This window comes from Amblyraja radiata, chromosome 30 (genome assembly GCF_010909765.2).
Source record: "Amblyraja radiata isolate CabotCenter1 chromosome 30, sAmbRad1.1.pri, whole genome shotgun sequence".
NCBI classification, from domain to species: domain Eukaryota; kingdom Metazoa; phylum Chordata; class Chondrichthyes; order Rajiformes; family Rajidae; genus Amblyraja; species Amblyraja radiata.
In genome coordinates, this window is record NC_045985.1 from 23,891,635 (window position 1) to 23,911,338 (window position 19,704).

At 45.1% G+C, this 19,704-nt stretch overlaps 1 protein-coding gene across 1 annotated transcript in view; it reads right to left on the reverse strand.

Annotated features, from left to right (window-relative positions):
- The window catches only part of LOC116990198, a 45,617-nt gene that overhangs the window by 9,792 nt on the left and 16,121 nt on the right, over positions 1-19,704 (reverse strand). The window contains exons 4-5 of the mRNA XM_033047746.1: positions 17,845-17,946; positions 3,556-3,663 (exon numbers count right to left, since the gene is read on the reverse strand). Of these exons, the coding sequence (XP_032903637.1) occupies positions 3,556-3,663; positions 17,845-17,946 (210 nt within the window). The remainder of the gene's footprint in view (positions 1-3,555; positions 3,664-17,844; positions 17,947-19,704) is intronic.

Genomic DNA, 19,704 nt, shown 5'->3' on the forward strand with positions numbered 1-19,704 from the left:
AAACGACCCAGATGCTGGCCCTGACTGCTATGTAAAGGCCTTGGAAAGTGCCTTTGGCACGCCTGTGTCAGGAGAAGACTTATATTTTGCCTTCAGGAGCCTTCACCAACAGTCTGGTGAAAAGCTCTCTGACTTTTTAAGGAGGCTGGAACGCTCGTTGATCAAAGTAGTGCAGAAAGGAGGCCTTCTCAGCCACAGAGCCGATCATGCTCGAATTCACCAACTTATTAGAGGTGCTACTGACTCTGATATGATGCTGTTACAGTTGAGATTGAGAGAAAGAAAAGAGAAACCTCCTACCTTCTTAAAGCTCCTAAATGAGATTCGTGAAGAGGAGGAATATGAGACAGCTCGACGAAGATTAACTACAACAGTAAGACATGTACAAGTCAGAGACCAAGCCAAAACACAAGCTACAGGACAGATGGAACCCCTTGCCCTATGTGGTGATAGCACAGTTGCCCAATCTTCCAGTGTATCGTGTGAAACCAGAGAGAGGAACAGGCACAGTGAAAACAATGCACAGAGATCACTTGCTTCCCATTGGTTACTTGGTAAGACTGCCTACTCCTGCAGAGAGGAAAACACAACCAAAGAAACCAGTAACCAGAGCACAGAAAGTAAAGTGTCAAGCCCAAAACCCAGAACATGCGAGTCAAGAGCCACCGACTTCAGAGTCTGAAGAGGAGAGTAATTACTACTTACCCCAGCTAAAGCTCTGTCTACGTCCGCAAACCCAAAACCCAGAACATGTGAGTCAAGAGGACCAGACTTCAGAGTCTGAAGAGGAGAGTAATTACTACTTACCCCAGCTAAAACTCTGTCTACTTCCGCAAACCCAAGGCCTGGAGGCTGAACACAGACATGGTCCGGTCATGATAGGTACAGCTATCAGCGTCTGTTCCAATGATCATGACTCACCTGAAGAGGAGGATCAAGTGGATGAACTGCCAGTAGCAACAGAAAATCTGGAAGAACCCTTACAGCCACACCAAGACTCTGTGGTGGACACAGAGCTGGGGGAGGGAGACGTCCCTACCCCTAGCACCTCGGCTGTGGTTGCTGAGTCCTCCCAGACACCCTGTGCCAAACGGCTTGTGAAACCTGTCCTACGCCTCAGTTATGACAAACTTGGACAGCCGACTGACAGACCTGTGACGATAGTTTTTAGAGGCCTGATTATTCAAATATGCTGTGACACAGAGACCACAGACACTAGTGAACCAAGATTAACGTTAAGTTCAGAATCCATCTAAAGAGCCCAAGTAAGCAGATGTGTTTAGTGCACAGTAGGTTAGCCTGATAGGGACATCAGACGTTTAGCAGGGGGAGGGTGTAGCCCTGTGTAACTTCATATTAGTTTCTCTTATTAAGAAATTTATAAATTTTGCTGTGAATATGTGTTCTGCATTTTGATTTGTTGTTAATGAGTTAGATCATTTTTCCTGTGTGGTGATTGGTTTGGGGGCGGGAGCTGGGAAGTGTGGGTAATCGAAGTCCAGGAGAGAGAGAGAAGTCCAGAAGTAGACAGAAGAAGCCTAGGCTAACTGCTACCCCTTCAGCTCGGAGGTGTGGATTAAAGACTGTCGCTGTTTGGACTTTGTGATCACGAGGAGAGTGAGAGCAGCGGTTAGCTGAGCCCTGGAGACAACGAGGGAGAAGGAAGATTTCTGCCACATGGGGTCCTCTCTTGTCAGCCAACTCCCGCCATCTTGTGAGCTTCTGCACTGTGCACTTGTCGGCTTCCACTGTATTTGGCCGCGACGCTCTCCAGCTTCGACCAGGCCTGCAACGTGGGGTTATTCTTGTTTTGTTTTTAATGTTGCCGGCTTGTGTGAGTGAGTATGTGGGCCCACATAGTAATTAATACTTAAAGGTACTATAAAAGATTGATTTATTGAGTGTTGTTTTTTTTGAATATCTGTGTGAGAAACACCAATAAAACACTTATAAGGGAATTAAAGTTTACGAACCTGGGGCGCAGCTCATGTAGAGGGCAAAGAAGCGCTACACATATAAGAGGTTTTGGGATTAAGGGATTGGACACGCTAGAAGCAGGAAACATGTTCCCGACGTTGTGGGAGTCCAGAACCAGGGGATACATTTCAACAATAAGATGTAGACCATTTAGAACAGAGATGAGGAAAAACGTTTTCACCCAGAGTTGTGAATCTGTGGAATTCTCTGCCTCAGAAGGCAATGGAGGCCAATTCTCTGGATGCTTTCAAGAGAGTCTTAAAGATAGCGGAGTCAGGGGATTTTGCGAGAAGGCAGGAATGGGGTACTGATTGGGGTTGATCAGACATGATCACATTGAATGGCGGCGCTGGCTCGAAAGGCCGAATGGCCTACTCCTGCACTTATTGTCTATTGTCCCGTCAGCTGGGGAGCTGCGACCCACTCAGAAGACTCTAGCTTGGCTGCGGTTCAAATGGCTGCAAATTCTCATCATTATCACCACCCGGTCACCAGACGCGGCTCACAACTGTATGCCCTCACAGATTGGAACCAACCACAGAGGTTAAAGCGACAGCATCTTTATTTAAGCCACATCTCAATAAAGTACTGAGTTTCAAAAAAAATGTGAGCGTAATTCTTTCTTTCATAAGTTCCAGGAGCAGGATGAAGCCATTCGGCCCATCAAGTCTACTCCGCCCTTCAATCATTGCCGATCTATCTTTCCCTCTCAACCCCATTCTCCCCCCCATAATCCTTGACACTTGTACTAATCAAGAATCTGTCAAAGCCTCTATCAAACTTTTCAAAGCAATTTTATCAACTGTCTCACATGTTATTATTACTACACTGTGTAATTCTGCGGCACGGTGGTGCAGCGGTAGAGTTGCTGCCTAACAGAGCCAGAGTCCTGGGTTCAATCCTGACGACGGGTGCTTGTTTTTTCGGAGTTTGTAAGTTCTCCTCGTGACTTGCCTCGGTTTTCAGTTTCTTCCCACACTCCAAAGATGTACATGTTTGCAGGTAAATTGGCTTGGTATCAATGTAAAAATTGTCCCCAGTGTAGGATAGTGTTAATGTGCGGGGATCGCCAGTGGGTACAGACCTAGTGGGCCGAAGGGTCTATTTCCCCGCCATATCTCTAAATTAAACTAAACTGAATACTTCCATGCATCCAGTCAGGTGTGAGTGCGGGCAGCCTGCACGTTCAGCCTTACATTGTTGTGGAGTAGAGTGTGCTTACTACCCAACCAGATCGAGGGCTTCCCTACCCCCAGTCCTTGGCTCTAAATTGACTTCCACGATGCGTCAATCATGAATGAATTCAGAGGCTCTTCTCAAGGTCACTTCTCCACTAGTGTCCTTGCTGGAGTCAGGCCAGAATACTTCCCGATGTTCTGTGTCATTCCGAGGCACCACTTCACAACTGGGCAAAATGTGGGGTCATTGCTTTCCACAAGTTACAGGAGCTGTTGGTGAGTTGGATAGGTGTCGGGAGGAGTTAATAAGTCATGTTTTGCGCTTTTGCTTTGCTAATGCTAATCACTTGGAAATGCCTGCGAGTTAATGCTTAAGTGCAAATTAGACAATATCAGATACCTGGGAACTCCTTAAATGTCCAGCAGAGAAACATAATGGCATATGTTTGACAAAGTACCAGTCCCACCATCGATGCAGCAGCAATTATAACGTCCTCTAGTGTAAGGTCTGCAATTAAAAAGAAGTTTGAATAACAAAATATGAACCCAAATGTAGATCATTATAGTTACAGTTTAGTTTATTGTCATGTGTACAGAGGCACAGTGAAAAGCTTTTATTGCGTACTAGCCATCGGTTATTGAAGATGTTATAACAGCGCATTTATAAATCAGTGACAGGATCGGTCAAAGTCAGCTTGGATTTATGAAGATCATGCTTGACTAATCTTGAATTTTTTGTGAATGTAACAAATAGAATGGATAAGGGAGAGCCAGTGGATGTGGTGTATCTAGACTTTCAAAAAGTCTTTGACAAGGTCCCACACAAGAGATTAGTGTGCAAAATTAGAGCACATGGTATTGACATGGATAGAGAACTGGTTGGCAGACAGGAAGCAAATAGTAGGAATTAACGGGTCCTTTTCAGAATGGCAGGCAGTGACTAGTGGGGTGCCGCAAGGCTCGGTGCTGGGACCCCAGTTATTTACAATATATATTAACGATTTAGACGAAGGAATTAAATGTGACATATCCAAGTTTGCAGATGACAAAAAAGCTGGGTGGCAGTGTGAGCTGCGAGGAGGATGTTATGAGGCTGCAAGTCTATGGATAGGTTGGGTGAGTGGGCAGATGCATTATAATGTGGATAAATGTGAGGTTATCCACTTTGGTGGCAAGAACAGGAATGCAGATTATCTGAATTGTGTCAGATTAGGAAAAGGGGCGGTGCAACGAGACCTGGGTGTGCTTGTACATCATTACAGTCACTGAAAATAAGTAAGCAGGCACAGCAAGCAGTGAAGAAAGCTAATGGTATGTTGGCCTTCATTGCGAGAGGATTTGAGTTTAGGGGCATGGAGGTCCAACTGCAGTTGTACAGGGCCCTGGTGAGACCTCACCTGGAGTATTGTGTGCAATTTTGGTCTCCTAATTTGAGGAAGGACATTCTTGCTATTGAGGAAGTGCAGCGAAGGTTCACCAGGTTAATTACCGGGATGGCAGGACTGACATACAATGAAAGAATGGGTCAATTGGGCTTGTCGTCACTGGAATTTAGAAGGATGAGAGGAGATTTTATAGAAACATATAAAATTCTTAAAAGAATGGACAGCGAGATGCAGGACAATTTTCCCCCATGTTGGGGGGGGGGGGGGGGGGGGGGAGTCCAGAAACAGTGGTCACAGTTTAAGAATAAGGGTAGGTCATTTCGGGCTGAGATGAAGAAAAACATTTTCACCCAGATGGTTGTGAATCTGTGGAATTCTCTGCCACAGAAGACAGTGGAGGCCAATTCATTGGGTGTTTTCAAGAAAGATTTCGATTTAGCTCATAGGGCTAAAGGAATCAAGGGATATGGGGGAAAAAGCAGGACAGGGTACTGATTTTAAATGATCAGCCATGATCATATTGAAAGGCGGTGCTGGCTCGAAGGGCTGAATGACGTACTCCTGCAATTATTTTTCTATGTATCTATCCAGTCAGTGGAAAGACAATACATGATTAGACATCGAGTAATTTACAGTGTATAGGGAATAATGTTTAGTGCAAGATAAAGCTAGCAAAGTCCGATCAAGGATAGTCCGAGGTTCACCAATGAGGTAAATACCAGTTACCTGATATCAGCTGGGAAGAAACTGTCCCTGAATCTGGAGATGTGCATTTTTACACCATTACATTTTGTTGATGGGAGAGGGCAGAAGAGAGAGTGGCCTGGGTGTGACTTGTCATTGATTGTGTTGCTGGTCTTGCCGAGGCAGCATGAGTCAATGCCTGTTATCAGAAGGTGGAAACTAACAAAACCTGTCAAATGCTGTGAAAGGGTCTGCAGTGAATTTCTCCATTGAAAATCAGAAATCTGCTATTTCACTGCACCTTTCACCACCATGAAGTATTTTAAATGCAGTCATAATTATAGGGAATGGGGAGGGAACCAGTTTGCGCTGAGCTGGGCTGAATAATCATTAATGTGACACAAACCAAGCAAGTTGCATTATGGATTTGAGTTTCATATTTTGTATTCCCTTATAACATAGGTGGCCATTCAGCCCAATGACTCCATCCGAGATCTCATCCCTCCTTTCCCTGTAACTAATTCTCTCGCATATGCCCATTAATACTCCCCAATTCTCCCGCCATTCACCTACAGGTGTAGATAATTTGTAAAGCCAATTAATCCACCAACCCACATCATGACTCTGGGATGTGGGAGGAAATTGGAGAACCAGGGAAACACCCATGCGGTCATGAGGGGAACATTGAACCTCTGAATACACAGCACTGAAGATCAGAATGCATCCCAACAAAAACCTTCCAAGTGTTTCCCAATCATAAGCCTTGGATGAACTATGAGATCCGCACTCTTCTGAAGACCAGACACCGGGCATTCATGTCTGATGATACAGTGGTCTACAAGAAGTCCCGATACGACCTTGGTAAGGCCATCAAAAAGGCCAAAAGGGACCTACTCCAAACTGGAGGATGAGACAGATGTTCCGCAGCTGTGGCAGGGCTTGAATGCGATCACCTCCTACAAGGCGAGATCAGGAGGCAGCTCGAATGTCGGCGAAACATCACTCCCTGATGAGCTCAATGCGTTTTACGTACGCTTTGATAGGGAGAACACTGATGTGCCTTCTCGAGCCCCCATTCGCTGTGATGGTATTTCAGTCACAGTCATAGACGTCAGAAAATCCTTCAGAGGGGTGAACCCTCGAAAAGCGCCTGGACCTGATGGTATATCTGGTCGTGTTCCAAAAACCTGTGCGGACCAACTGGCTGGTGTTTTTACGGACATTTTCAACCTCTCACTTCTGAGGTCTGAGGTTCCCACCTGCTTTAAAAGGGCATCAATTATACCGGTGCCCAAGAAGAGCAAGGTGACGTGCCTCAATGACTATCGACCAGTGGCACTAACGTCTGTGGTGATGAAGTGCTTTGAGAGGTTGATCGTGGCGCAAATCAACTCCTACCTCGACAAAAACCTGGGTCCTCTGCAGTTCGCTTACCGCCACAACAGATCAACGGTGGATGCGATCTCGTTGGCTCTCCACTCCGCTCTGGACCACTTGGTCAACAAAAACTCATATGTCAGGCTGTTATTCATTGATTACAGCTCGGCATTTAATACAATCATCCCCTCCAAGCTGATTACCAAACTTGCAGAACTGGGTCTCTTCGCATCCCTCTGCAACTGGATCCTCGACTTCCTCATTCACAGACCACAGTCAGTTCGTATTGGTGGAAATGTGTCAGCCTCTATAACAATCAGCTTGGGAGCACCTCAAGGCTGCGTGCTTACCCCCCTGCTGTACTCACTCTATACTCATGACTGCGTAGTCGGTCATAGTACGAACTCCATCATCAAGTTCGCTGATGATACCACTGTTGTGGGACGTATCACTGATGGGGACGAGTCAGAGTATAGATATGAGATCGACCGACTGACCAAATGGTGCCAGCACAATAACCTGGCCCTCAACACCAGCAAAACCAAGGAACTGATTGTGGACTTTGGAAGGGGGAGGATGGGAACCCACAGTCCTGTTTATATCAACGGGTCGATGGTGTAAAGAGTCACGAGCTTCAAATTCCTGGGCGTACATATCTTTGAAGATCTTTCCTGGTCCGAGAACACTGATGCAATCATAAAGAAAGCACATCAGCGCCTCTACTTCCTGAGAAGTTTACGGAGAGTCGGTATGTCAAGGAGGACTCTCTCTAACTTCTACAGGTGCTCACTTTGTAAGAATGGGGCAAAACTCATATTTAATCCATAAGTAACTGTATTTTAACTATGAAGTAGGGAAATTATTTGTGAAGTGTATTGTGTTTTAATTAGGATTGTAAGTATTAGACATTGTTTAAATCTGAAGTTTTAGAAATAACTTTCTTTTCCAAAGTGAAAATATATGTTTTGTGTGTATGTATTGTGTGATTGCTGTATGATGTGTATTTTATATTCTGAGAGGTGGTCTATGAGAATTAGTTTTATATTTCTGTGGTTTTACTTCATTGAAATAAAATGATTTTGAGCAAAGAGGTTAAAGAAAACCACAGAGGGAAAAAGGGTTGTAAAGAGGCCAGAAAAGGGGAAATCGTGTGATTATACGTGTTGTCAATCACTGGGAAGGATTTCGTTGATTGGTTAATGCAAATAAGCTAAATGTATGGTAAAACATAATGATTGGTTAATAGTTTGCCACTCCTTCTGTACCATAATTGTCTAATACCTATATAATGTGTTACATTTGTACCAAAGTCAGTAGTTCTTTCGACGTGCCCCAGAGTTTCAAGCTCTGTGTTGGAAGGTTTAAAGAATTATCCAGTGCTGTCAGAATAAAGAATTGATTTTAGCAGCAATGGTTTGAATCAAGTTTTCTTGAATTGGACTGGCAAAATAACTCAGTTTAACAAGAGCGGAATTAAGCCATTCAATCACGGCTCATCTATCTCTCCCTCCTAACCCCATTCACCTGCCTTCTCCCCATAACCTCTGACACCCGTACTAATCAAGAATCTATCTATCTCTGCCGTAAAAATATCCATTGACCTGGCCTCCACAGCCTTCTGAATTCTAGATTCACAACCCTCTGGCTGAAGAAATTCCTCCTCATCTCCTTCCTAAAGGCACGTCCTCTAATTCTGAGGCTAAGACATTTAGTCCTAGACTCCCACACTAGTGAAAACATCCTCTCCACATCAACTCTATTCAAGCCTTTCACTATTCGGTAAGTTTCAATGGTTGGTGAGGACTTACTTGCCCTTTTGGAAATAATGGCATGAGATCTTTCACATCCGCCCGAAGAACACATGGAACACATGGTTCACTGTTTATGGGCCAATGGAAAGATGAGGGTTTTTGCATTAGACCATTTTATTGGTGGGGCTACACTTCTGAGCCATCAATACAAGAATATTCACAAGGTTACACCCCAGCAGTATGAATATTGACATCTCTAACTTCAAGTAATTCCTGCTTCCCCTCTCTCACCATCCTTTCCCCTTCCCAGTTCTCTGACCAGTCTGACTGTCCCCGATTACATTTGCTTTGCTTCATGGAAGGAGGCAGAGGGTGATGGTGGAAGGTTGCTTCTCAGACTGGAGGCCTGTGACTAGTAGTGTGCCTCAGGGTTCGGTGCTGGGCCCATTAATGTTTGTCATCTACATCAATGATTTAGATGAGAGCATTCAGGGCAAGATTAGCATGTGTACTGATGATACAAAAGTGGGTGGTTTTGCAGATAGTGAAGATGGTTGTGAAAAATTGCAGCAAGATCTGGATCGATTGGCCAGGTGGGATGAGGAATGGTTGATGGAATTTAATAGAGAAATGTGAGGTGTTGTATTTTGGGCCATCTAACAAGGGCAGGGCCTACACAGTGAATGGTAGGCCTCTGGGGAGTGTTGTGGAGCAGAGGGATCAAGGAGTGCAGGTGCATGGTTCTTTGAAGGTCGAGGTGCAGGTAGATATGGTGGTCAAAAAGGCTTTTGGCACATTGGCCTTCATCAGTCAGAGTATTGAGTAGGTCATGTTGCAGTTATATGAAACATCAGTGAGACCGCATTTAGAGTATTGTGTTCAGTTCTGGGCACCACATTATAGGAAAGATATTGCCAAGCTTGAAGTTCAGACAAGAATTACGAGGATGTTGCCCGGACTGGAGGGTCTGAGCTGTAGGGTGAGGTTGAATAGGCTGGGTCTCTATTCCTTGGAACGCAAGAGGACGAGGGGTGATCTTATAGAGGTGTATAAAATCATGAGAGGAAAAAAACAGGTAGATGCACAGAATCTCTTGCCCAGAGTAGGGGAATCGAGGACCAGAGGACATAGGTTCATGGTGAAGGGGAAAAGATTTAATAGGAATCTGAGGGGTAACTTTTTCACACAACGGGTGGTGAATGTATGGAACAAGCTGCCAGGGGAGGTAGTTGAGGCACAGACTATCCCAGTTTAAGAAACTGTTAGACAGGTACATGGATCGGATAGGTTTAGAGGGATATAGACCAAACACAGGTGGGTGGGACTAGTGTAGCTGGGACATGTTGGCCTGTGTGGGCAACATTCCACACAAAGGGCCTGTTTCCAAACTTTATCACTCTATGACTATCTATGTTTGCTTCATTCCCTTCTCCTAGCTAACAATGATCTATTCTCCAATTTCCTTGATCTCCAACCCCTTTCATGCCTTGTTTTCACACCTTACTTCCATATCTCTGTATCTCCCTCTTCCCTGACTCTCAGTCTAAAGAGGGTCTCAATCCCGAAAACATCACTCATTCCTTCACTCCAGAGATGCTGCCTGCCCCACTGATTTACTCAGTATTTTGTGTCTATTTTCAGTAGGCTCCCTTGGTATTTCATCAATCACATGCTCCCTTTATGTCCTCTGCACTCCCATCATTCTATGCAACTAACAGTTGTTTCATTTCTAATGTTTCCCATTCTGAATAAACTTAATCAATCTGAAACGCTGTGATTCCCTCTCCGTAGATGCTGCCTTACCTGCTGATTATTCCTAGCAGATACAATTTTTACTGCAAGCACTTAAAGAATTGAGACAGAAGTAGATGATTTCTGTAGCGACAAGGAACTACAGGTGCTGGTTTGCAACACAAAAACAAAGTGCTGGGGTAACTCAGTGGGTCAGGCAACATCTCTGGAGAAAATGCATGGGCAAGTTTCGGGTCAGTTTAAAGAAGGGTCCCAATCCGAAACATCGCAGATCCATGTCCTTTTTTAGATGATTTAGGTCCTTAATTTATGGGGGGTGGAGGTGTAGAGGAACTGGATGTCCATGGTAAAGATGCGTGAAAGGGGGCCTAAAAATTGAGAGTTATTAAAGAGTTAAGGGACAGAAGTTTAGGGGTAACATGAGGGGGAACTTCTTTATTCAGGGAGTGGTAGCTGTGTGGAATGAGCTTCCAGTGGAGGTGGTGGAGGCAGGTTCGATTTTATCATTTAAAAATAAATTGGATAGGTATATGGACGGGAAAGGAATGGAGGGTTATGGTCTGAGTGCAGGTAGATGGGACTAGGGGAGAATAAGTGTTCGGCACGGACTAGATGGCCTGTTTCCGTGCTGTAATTGTTATATGGTTATATGGTTATAGTTGAAGGGCCTGTGAGGTGAACCGGTTGTAGGTGGGAATGGATTCTGGGGGGGGGGGGGGGGAACAGAATAGGCTAGAATCTAGGTACATGGATATATGTTCGGGGGGTGGGCAAAAGCAGGAAAAAACAATGGGTCTGCCACGACTGTTCTGTTTGTGGATTTTGGGGAGGAAGTAGAAGTGGATAGTGCAATTCTGGGAAACGATAAGCTTGGAGGCTGTGGAGGACAGATCGCCAGACTTGATGAAATCAGAGGCAGTTTGGAAGATATTGGGTTGAGCCCCTGAATTAGTACTGATTCGCGCCCTGAAATGTCGACCATCCTTTTACTTCCATAGATATTGCCTCACCCAATGAATTCCTCCATCAGTTTGCTTTTTGCTTTAAAAACTACTTTGCTCAATAGTCTTTGCATCCCAGTTTAATGACGTACATTAGCCTTCAGTGAATCACATTTGCCACAGGTTTTTCTTTTTAACCTATTAATTTAAGTAAGTAAGTTTATTGGCCAAGTATTCACATACAAGGAATTTGCCTTGGTGCTCCGCCCACAAGTAACAACATGACATACAGTGACAGTTACGAATGACTCAGAAAACACTAAACATTAATAATAATAAAACATTAACAATAAAACACCATTGATCAAGCATGTGAACCAACAAAATACCAGATCAAAGATAGGCTACAGATTTTTGGCTGTTGAGTAGTGTTTTTATGTCTGGCTGTGGCAGCTTTGACAATCCGGAGTCGCCTTCCAGAAGGAAGCGATTCAAAGAGTTTGTGGCTAGGGTGAGAGGGGTCAGAGATGATCTTGCCCACTCGCTTCCTGGCCCTTGCAGTGTACAGTTCATCAATGGAGGGAAGGTTGCAGCCAATAACCTTCTCTGCTGATCGGATGATTCGCTGCAGCCTCCACGTGTCGTGCTTGGTGGCTGAGCCAAACCAGACCTAGATGGAGAAGGTGAGGACAGACTCTACGATGGCCGTGTAGAATTGGACCATCATTACCTGTGGCAGATTGCGCTTTCTCAGCTGCCGTAGGAAGTACATCCTCTGTTGTGACTTTTTGACTGTGGAGTCGATGGTAGCCCCCCACTTAAGCTCATTGGAGATGATGGTTCCCAGGAACTTAAAAGACTCCACAAATGTGACTGTGGTGTTGTTGATGGTGTGTGAGGTGAGGGGAGGGGGAGCTCTCCTAAAGTCTACAATTAATCTTAAAGTCTTAATAGCATTGAGCTCCAGGTTGTTACGTTGGCACCAGGACGCCAGCTGTGACACTACCTGCCTGTAGGAAGATTCCTCCCCATCCTGGATCAGTCCAATCAGGGTTGTGTCGTCCGCAAACTTGAGAAGCTTGACAGAGGTGTCTGTGGAGGTGCAGTCGTTGGTATAGAGAGAGTAGAGGAGAGGACAGAGTACGCAGCCTTGCGGTGCTCCTATGCTGAGCGTTTGCGGGTCCGAGATGTGCTTCCCCAGACTCACATGCTGCTTCCTGTCTGTCAGGAAGCTGGTGATCCACCGACAGAGAGGTTCAGGCACAGTCTACTCTGAAAGTTTGGAGTGTAGTAGCTCTGGCACAATGGTGTTGAATGCAGAGCTAAAATCAACAAACAGGATCCTCGCATAGGTCCCCTGGTGGTCCAGGTGCTATAGGATGAAGTGCAGGCCCAGGTTGACTGCATCATCCACAGATCTATTGACCCGATATGCAAACTGCAGAAGGCCCAGTTTTTGAGTTTGTGATATTTTTCAGCTTGGCCAGCACAAGCCTTTCGAGTGTCTTCATGATGACAGAGGTCAATGCGACAGGCCTGTAGTCATTAAGACAAGTAATCCATGCCTTTTTGGGTACAGGAACAATAGTGGAGACTTTGAAGCAGGCAGGGACAGTACATGTTTGCAGGGACTGGTTAAAAATGTTTGTATATACTGGTGTCAGCTGTTTGGCACAGAGCTTAAGAGTAGAGGGGGAAACGTTGTCAGGTCCTGGAGATTTCCGGCTTTTTTGTCCTCTGAAAAGCCTCTCCACCTCCTCTATTTTTATTGTTGTTATTGGATAAATGATGTTGTGCAGCACAGAGGGTGTGGGTGATTGGGTGTGAAGTAGTGATTGGAGGGGGGTGGGTGTAGAAGGGCCCAGTCTTTGCAGAATGAGGTCAGGCTGTGAGTGGGTGTGAAGTGTTGGTTGGGGTGTTAAATGGTCCTGTCTTTTCATACTGGAGTCTTGTCTTAAGTAGGTGTGAAGTGGTGAATGGGAAGGAGAGGGTGCAGGGTTCATTCTTTGTAGACTGTGGTCTGGCTGTGTTGGTTGGGGATGGGGTGGACGCGTAAATGATGTAGCGTAAATTACGTGCAAATGACGGCCAAGTGGGACAGGCCCTTAACTAACGATTGAGTTTTTTGAGGAAGTGACGAAGGAGATCGATGAGGGTAGGGCGGAATAAGGTGAACTAGACAATGATCAGAGAGACCCAGACCTGCCCAGCGAACAGAGCGATATGTGTTCTTGATTGCCGTATAACAGTGATCGATGTTCTCTCCCCTCTGGTGGGGCAGGTCATATGAAGTCTGTATTTTGGAAGGTCACGGCTGAGGTTAGCTTTGTTAAAGTCCCCCAAAACAATGACCAAGGAGTCCGTGAAGTCACTCTCTACCCTCATTACCTGGCCAGCGAGTTGCATTTGCGCTTCACGTATGCAGGCTTGGGGGGGGAATGCAAACTCCAGCGAGAATAAAGGAGTTAAATTCCCTTGGAGAATAGAAGGGTTTGCAGTTTATAAAGAGGGATTCTAGGTTGGGAGAGCAGAAATTTGACAGTACCGTGATGTCACTGCACCAGTCCTGGTTGGTATAGAAGCATATTCCACCGCCTCTTGATTTCCCCGCTGCCTCCACTTCGTGATCTGCTCTGTGAAGTTGGAAGCCAGCCAGTTACAGCTCGCTGTCCGGGGTCGACTCACAAAGCCAGGTCTCAGTGAAACACAGGGCAGCAGCTCGAGAGAAGTCCTTGTTTGTCCGATGTAGGAGTTGCAGTTCGTCCACTTTGTTCTTGAGAGAACGTACGTTTGCCAGGAATATGCTCGGGAGTGGTGTGCATGATCCTCGTCGACGGGTCAGGTGAGTGCTCCAGAGCGCTTCCTACGGGTATTCTCCGTCTCAGGACCTTGAATGCAGCCACAGCCCCACCGACGAGTATGTCCAAATAATCCAGCGAGTGAGAGAAATCCGGAACGATGTTTGGAGGTACTGTATGTCCGATGTTTATGAGTACCTCTCTCGTGAAAGTAATCTTTGTAGGGTTTCCACAGACGACACAAACAAATAAACACATACAAAACAGCAAGGAGCAGTACACCGTGGCCGCCATCGTCGGCGCCAGCAGCAGCTGCAATGCAAGCAGCTACACTTATGTTAATGATGTACCAATAAAGTTGATGTTATCCTTCGTTTCATTGGGAAACTTGAAATTTATCCCGACTGTATATGCCATGTCGTGTCTAAAGGGCCTGTCCCACTTGGCTGTCATTTGCGCGTCACGCAGATGGCATGCGAAGATTTAGTACATCACAAAATCCTGCGACGCTGCGCTCGGCCGTGCGTCACTGCCTTTGTCATCACGCACCATGCGCGTGTAATGCGCGTTGTGCGTCGTGACGCGTAAATGATGTCGCGTAAATTACTTGCAAATGACGGCCAAGTGGGACGGGCCCTTAACTAACGATTGAGTTTTTTGAGGAAGTGACGAAGGAGATCGATGAGGGTAGCGCGGCGGATGTTGTCTGCATGGATTTTAGTAAGGCATTTGTTAAAGTCCTCTATGGTAGGCTGTTGTAGAAGATTAAGATGCATGGGATTAACTGTGACTAGGTCATATGGATTCATTTCAGAACAGGCTTACTGATAAAAGACAGGGCTGTGGTGGAAGGACAATATTCAGGCTGGAGGTCTGTGACCAGTGGGGTTCCACAGTAATCTGTGCTGGAACCACTGCTGTTTGTGATATATATTAATGACTTGGACATAAATGTAGACAGTTGCTCATGTTTGCAGATGACACCAAGATTGCTGGGGTCACAGACTGTGAGGAGGGCTGTCAAGGTATATAGCGGGATTTCGAACAGCTACAGAAATGGGCAGAGAAATTGTAGATAGATTTTAAGCCGAGCAAATGCGAGGTGTTGCACATTGGGAGGTCAAATATATGGGGAAAATTTACGACTCTCAACAGCATTGATGTACAGATGGATCATGGGGTCCAACTCCATAGGTCTCTGAAAATGGCAACACAAGGAAATAATGTGGTAAAGAAGGCATATTGTATACTTGCCTTCATTAAGTCAGGCATTGCATACAAGAGTCAGGATGTCATGATGCAGCTTTATAGGACTTTAGTTAGGCCACATATGGAATACTGCATGCAGTTCTGGCCGCCCCTTTATGTGGAGGCTTTGGAAAGGGTGCAGTGGTTTACCAGAATGTTGCCTGGATTAAGGCCTCTTACAGGAAGAGGCTGGACAGACTTGGTTTATTTTCTCTGGAACACTGGAGGCTGTGGGCAAATCTGATAGAAGTATATAAAATTATGATGGGCATAGATAGCGTAGTCAGAACCTATTTTCCAGAAATAAGTTGTGCGGAGCGTCCTTTTTTACACAGAGGGTGCCGATTGCCGGGAACATGCCGCTAGGGTTGGCGGTTGGGGCAAATACAATTGTGACATTTAAGAGGCTTTTGGATAGGCATATGGAGGTGCAGGGAATGAAGGTAAAACACAGGTAGATAAGAGATGGTATTGGCATTATGTTCAGCACAGGCATTGTGGGCCAAAGGGCCTGTTAGTGTGCTATGCTATTCAATGTTCTATTCCATTATTCGAATCAACCTGCTGAAATTTTACAGCCCTCATCACACTCCTTCCAGGCCACCATCAGTCACATCCTGTCAGCTGCTGCTCCTGTGAGCAATCTCAATGTTCTGTTGAAGATAGACACAAAATGCCGGAGTAACTCCAGTGGGTCATACAGCATCTCTGGAGAAAAGGAATAGGTGACGTTTCGGGTCGAGACCCTTCTTCAGATTGCCACAGAACTAATTGTCTATTCATGTCAACAATAGGATGGCACAGTGGCGTGGCGGTAAAGTTGCTGCCTCACCGCACCAGGCACCCGGGTTTGATCCTGACTATGGGTGCTGTCTGTACAGAGATCGCACCTTCTCCTTGTGACTGTGTGTGTTTCTCCAGGTGCTTCAGTTTCTTGCCACACTCCAGAGACGTACAAGTATGTGGGTTAATTGGCTTCCATAAAATTGTAAATTGTCCCTAGTGTGTTGGATATTGGTAGTGTATGGGGTTGATCGCTGGTTGCCGTGGTTGGCCGAGGGCCTGATGGCGTGCTGTATCTCTAAAGGTCTAACATAAATATCCTTTCAATTCCATGGGCTGGTGCTGGTGGAACAGGTCACGCAGTACACAATAATAATAATAAATTTTATTTATGGGCGCCTTTCAAGAGTCTCAAGGACACCTTACAAAAATTTAGCAGGTAGAGGAAAATGTAAGGGGAATGAAATAAATAGTAGAGACATGACTAGTACACAAAGTAAAGACAGAATTCAATACAAAACACAATAATAAGGCAATTAATGCACAGATGAAAAGGGAGGTGGACGTGGGGCTAAGGATAGGCAGAGTTGAAGAGATGGGTCTTGAGGCGGGACTGGAAGATGGTGAGGGACACGGAATTGCGGATCAGTTGGGGGAGGGAGTTCCAGAGCCTGGAGCTGCCCTGGAGAAAGCTCTGTCCCCTAAACTGCGGAGGTTGGACTTGTGGATGGAGAGGAGACCGACAGATGTGGATCTGAGGGACCATGAGGGTTGGTAGGGGGAGAGGAGGTCAGTGAGATATGTGGGGGCCAGATGGTGGAGGGCTTTGTAGGTGATACTGTATACAATATACTGATACAATATACAATGATACAATATACTGACTAGGATTCTCATTCTATTCCAATCACCCTGCTGAATACAGAGTACATTATTTTTATTTAAATACAGAATAATAATCGTTTCCATACTCATCTGGATAATCCAGGAAGCACTGCGAGTCATTTTTTTTAACTTCACCAATGCTTTTAACACCATCCAGCCTGCACTGTTAGGGAGGAAACTGAAGAAGATACTGGTGGATGCTCCACTGGTGTCAATAGACAATAGACAACAGGTGCAGGAGGAGGCCATTTGGCCCTTCGAACCAGCACCGGCATTCAATGTGATCATCGCTGATCATCCCCAACCAGTACCCCGTTCCTGCCTTCTCCCCATATCCCCTGACTAGATAGGGCTATTTTTAAGAGCCCTATCTAGCTCTCTCTTGAAAGCATCCGGAGAACCTTCCTCCACCGCCCTCTGAGGCAGAGAATTCCACACACTCACAACTTTCTGTGAGAAAAAGTGTTTCCTCGTCTCCGTTCTAAATGGCTTACTCCTTATTCTTAAACTGTGGCCCTGGTTCTGGACTCCCCCAACATCGGGAACATGTTTCCTGCCTCTAGTGTGTCCAAGCCCTCAACAATCTTATATGTTTCAATGAGATTCCCTTTCATCCTTCTAAACTCCAGAGTGTACAAGCCCAGCTGCTCCATTCTCTCAGCATATGACAGTCCCACCATCCCGGGAATTAACCTTATAAACCTACGCTGCACTCCCTCAATAGCAAGAATGTCCTTCCTCAAATTAGGGGACCAAAACTGCACACAATACTCCAGGTGTGGTCTCTGTAGGGCTCTGTACAACTGCAGCAGGACCTCTTTGCTCTTATATTCGATTCCTCTTGTTATAAAGGCCAACATGCCATTCACTTTCTTCACTGTCTGCTGTACCTGCATGCTTACTTTCATAGACAGATGTACAAGGACCCCCAGATCCCGTTGTACTTCCCGTTTCCCAACTTGATGTGTCCTGGATCACCAACAACCTGACTTAACGACGACAGTAGGTCAGGCTGCAGAACTGTCTCTCGGACATGGTAGTTGCATCGTATTGTATTGTATTGTATTGTATATTTTAGCACATACCTGGCGACGCTATCTGGGAAGTGATTGCGATGACGTTGAAAATGAAGGAAATTAACAAAATAACTTTAGCGATAGGCAGACATCGTCTGAATCTTGGAGATGCTTTAGAGAAATGAAAACAAGAACAGTTGAAGTCCATTGCAACAGATTTTACACAAATAATTGAATTCATGCATCAATGTCTAAGGTGTTTCAAGCAACTGGTTTGTCATGCTGCTAGCGATATTGTGTCCAATCAGCTCAGATACTTGACCATATCTGCAGATACTATAGAAGTTATATAGAGTGTATATAGAAGAAACACGTTACTTCTTAATTTTACCAATATGTTTAAAAACATTTAGTAAAGCTCGCAGATGTCAGCTATTTTTATGTGATCAGAAGGCCCAAAAACATGTTATTGCTTAGTTTATTTTTGCTTCAGTTAGAACATCATGGTAACTCAGAGATTGGAGATAAAGGGCAAGGACAGTGAGAGGTTAAAGTTAGTAAAAACATGCTTGCTAAGCAGCCAAAGATAAGAACTGAAATTATAATAAAATGCTGCTTGAAATTATGGATCAGAGAACATTTGGAGAGTGGCCGAGCTGTACTATCTCTGAATGTTCCAGGCCCAGATTTGTGCAAATTAAAGGCTTCTCGTCTTCTTGAAGAATTCTCCGTGTCTGTGTCATCTTATCTTTAATTTGAGTCTGGTAAACCACGACAAATTGGCGCAGCGAGCAGGGTCGGTAAGAACCATTAATTAAAAGACAAGTAGCCCAGGGCCTTCCCAGCCCCTAATGTGGCTCTTAAGGACAACAGGACAAAGGTGGCCACCTAAAAACTATGCGGTTTTCCGCTTCATTTGGACTAATAACCTGCTGTTCATGATAAGCCATTGGGGACACAGAAGTGCCTAGGTAGTTAGAAGGTCTCTCCGACCCAAGAATCTGGCACTAAATTGTTCTAAAAAGGAGGCCCGGGAGGATTGTCCAAGAAGGCCGCGCTGTGTGTGGTGAGTAATAATAGTTGTGATAAGAAAGTAATGTGATAGTATTAAGAGTTTATTAAGAGAAATCAGGGGTTTGTACGGGCGAGGCAGGTATTAAGACCTCTTGGTTACCACCCTGAGAAATCAGGGGTTTGTACGGGCGAGGCAGGTATTAAGACTTCATGGTTACTACCCTGAGAAATCAGGGGTTTGTACGGGCGAGGCAGGTATTAAGACCTCATGGTTACTGCCCTGAGAAGTCAGGGGTTTGCACGGGCGAGGCAGGTATTGTGTGGACAACGCCTTGGGTGACCAGGGGTCATCCGGGCAAAATACGAATTTGGGGTAGGTGCGTGGCAGAAGGTGTACACGGTGATAGAATATTGTAGAATAGCAGAAAGTAGAATAGCAATAATAATAGTGTATGGTTTAAGAACTGAGTGTCTTAACTGTTTGTGGAGATAAGCTTTCAGCATTCTTTAAGCTGAGAGATCAGAAAATAAATGTGTTTCCTTTGCCTGGAAATTAATGGGAGTGGTGTTTGGTCAGATGTTGAGTGACTAGGATTTTGATTGGTTGTGATTTAGTGGGGTGTGGTTAGAATTTGAGTGACGGTGAGTCTGACTGGTCACGATCTGAATCATTGTCCAATCACAGCGTTTGGGAACCTGACTGATGGAGGATTGGATCATCCTACTTTGGCTTGGGAGGGAGATAAGAATTATATAAATGTTAATTTTGAAATTTTAATACGTGTAGAAAATTGAATAATTTCTTTGAAGTAAGAATGGAACGAATGTGATTTGTGTGTAAAAACCGGTTTTGAATGAATGAGGAAGTTTATATATGTGATAATTATTTTGTTTATTGTATTTGTAGACCACATT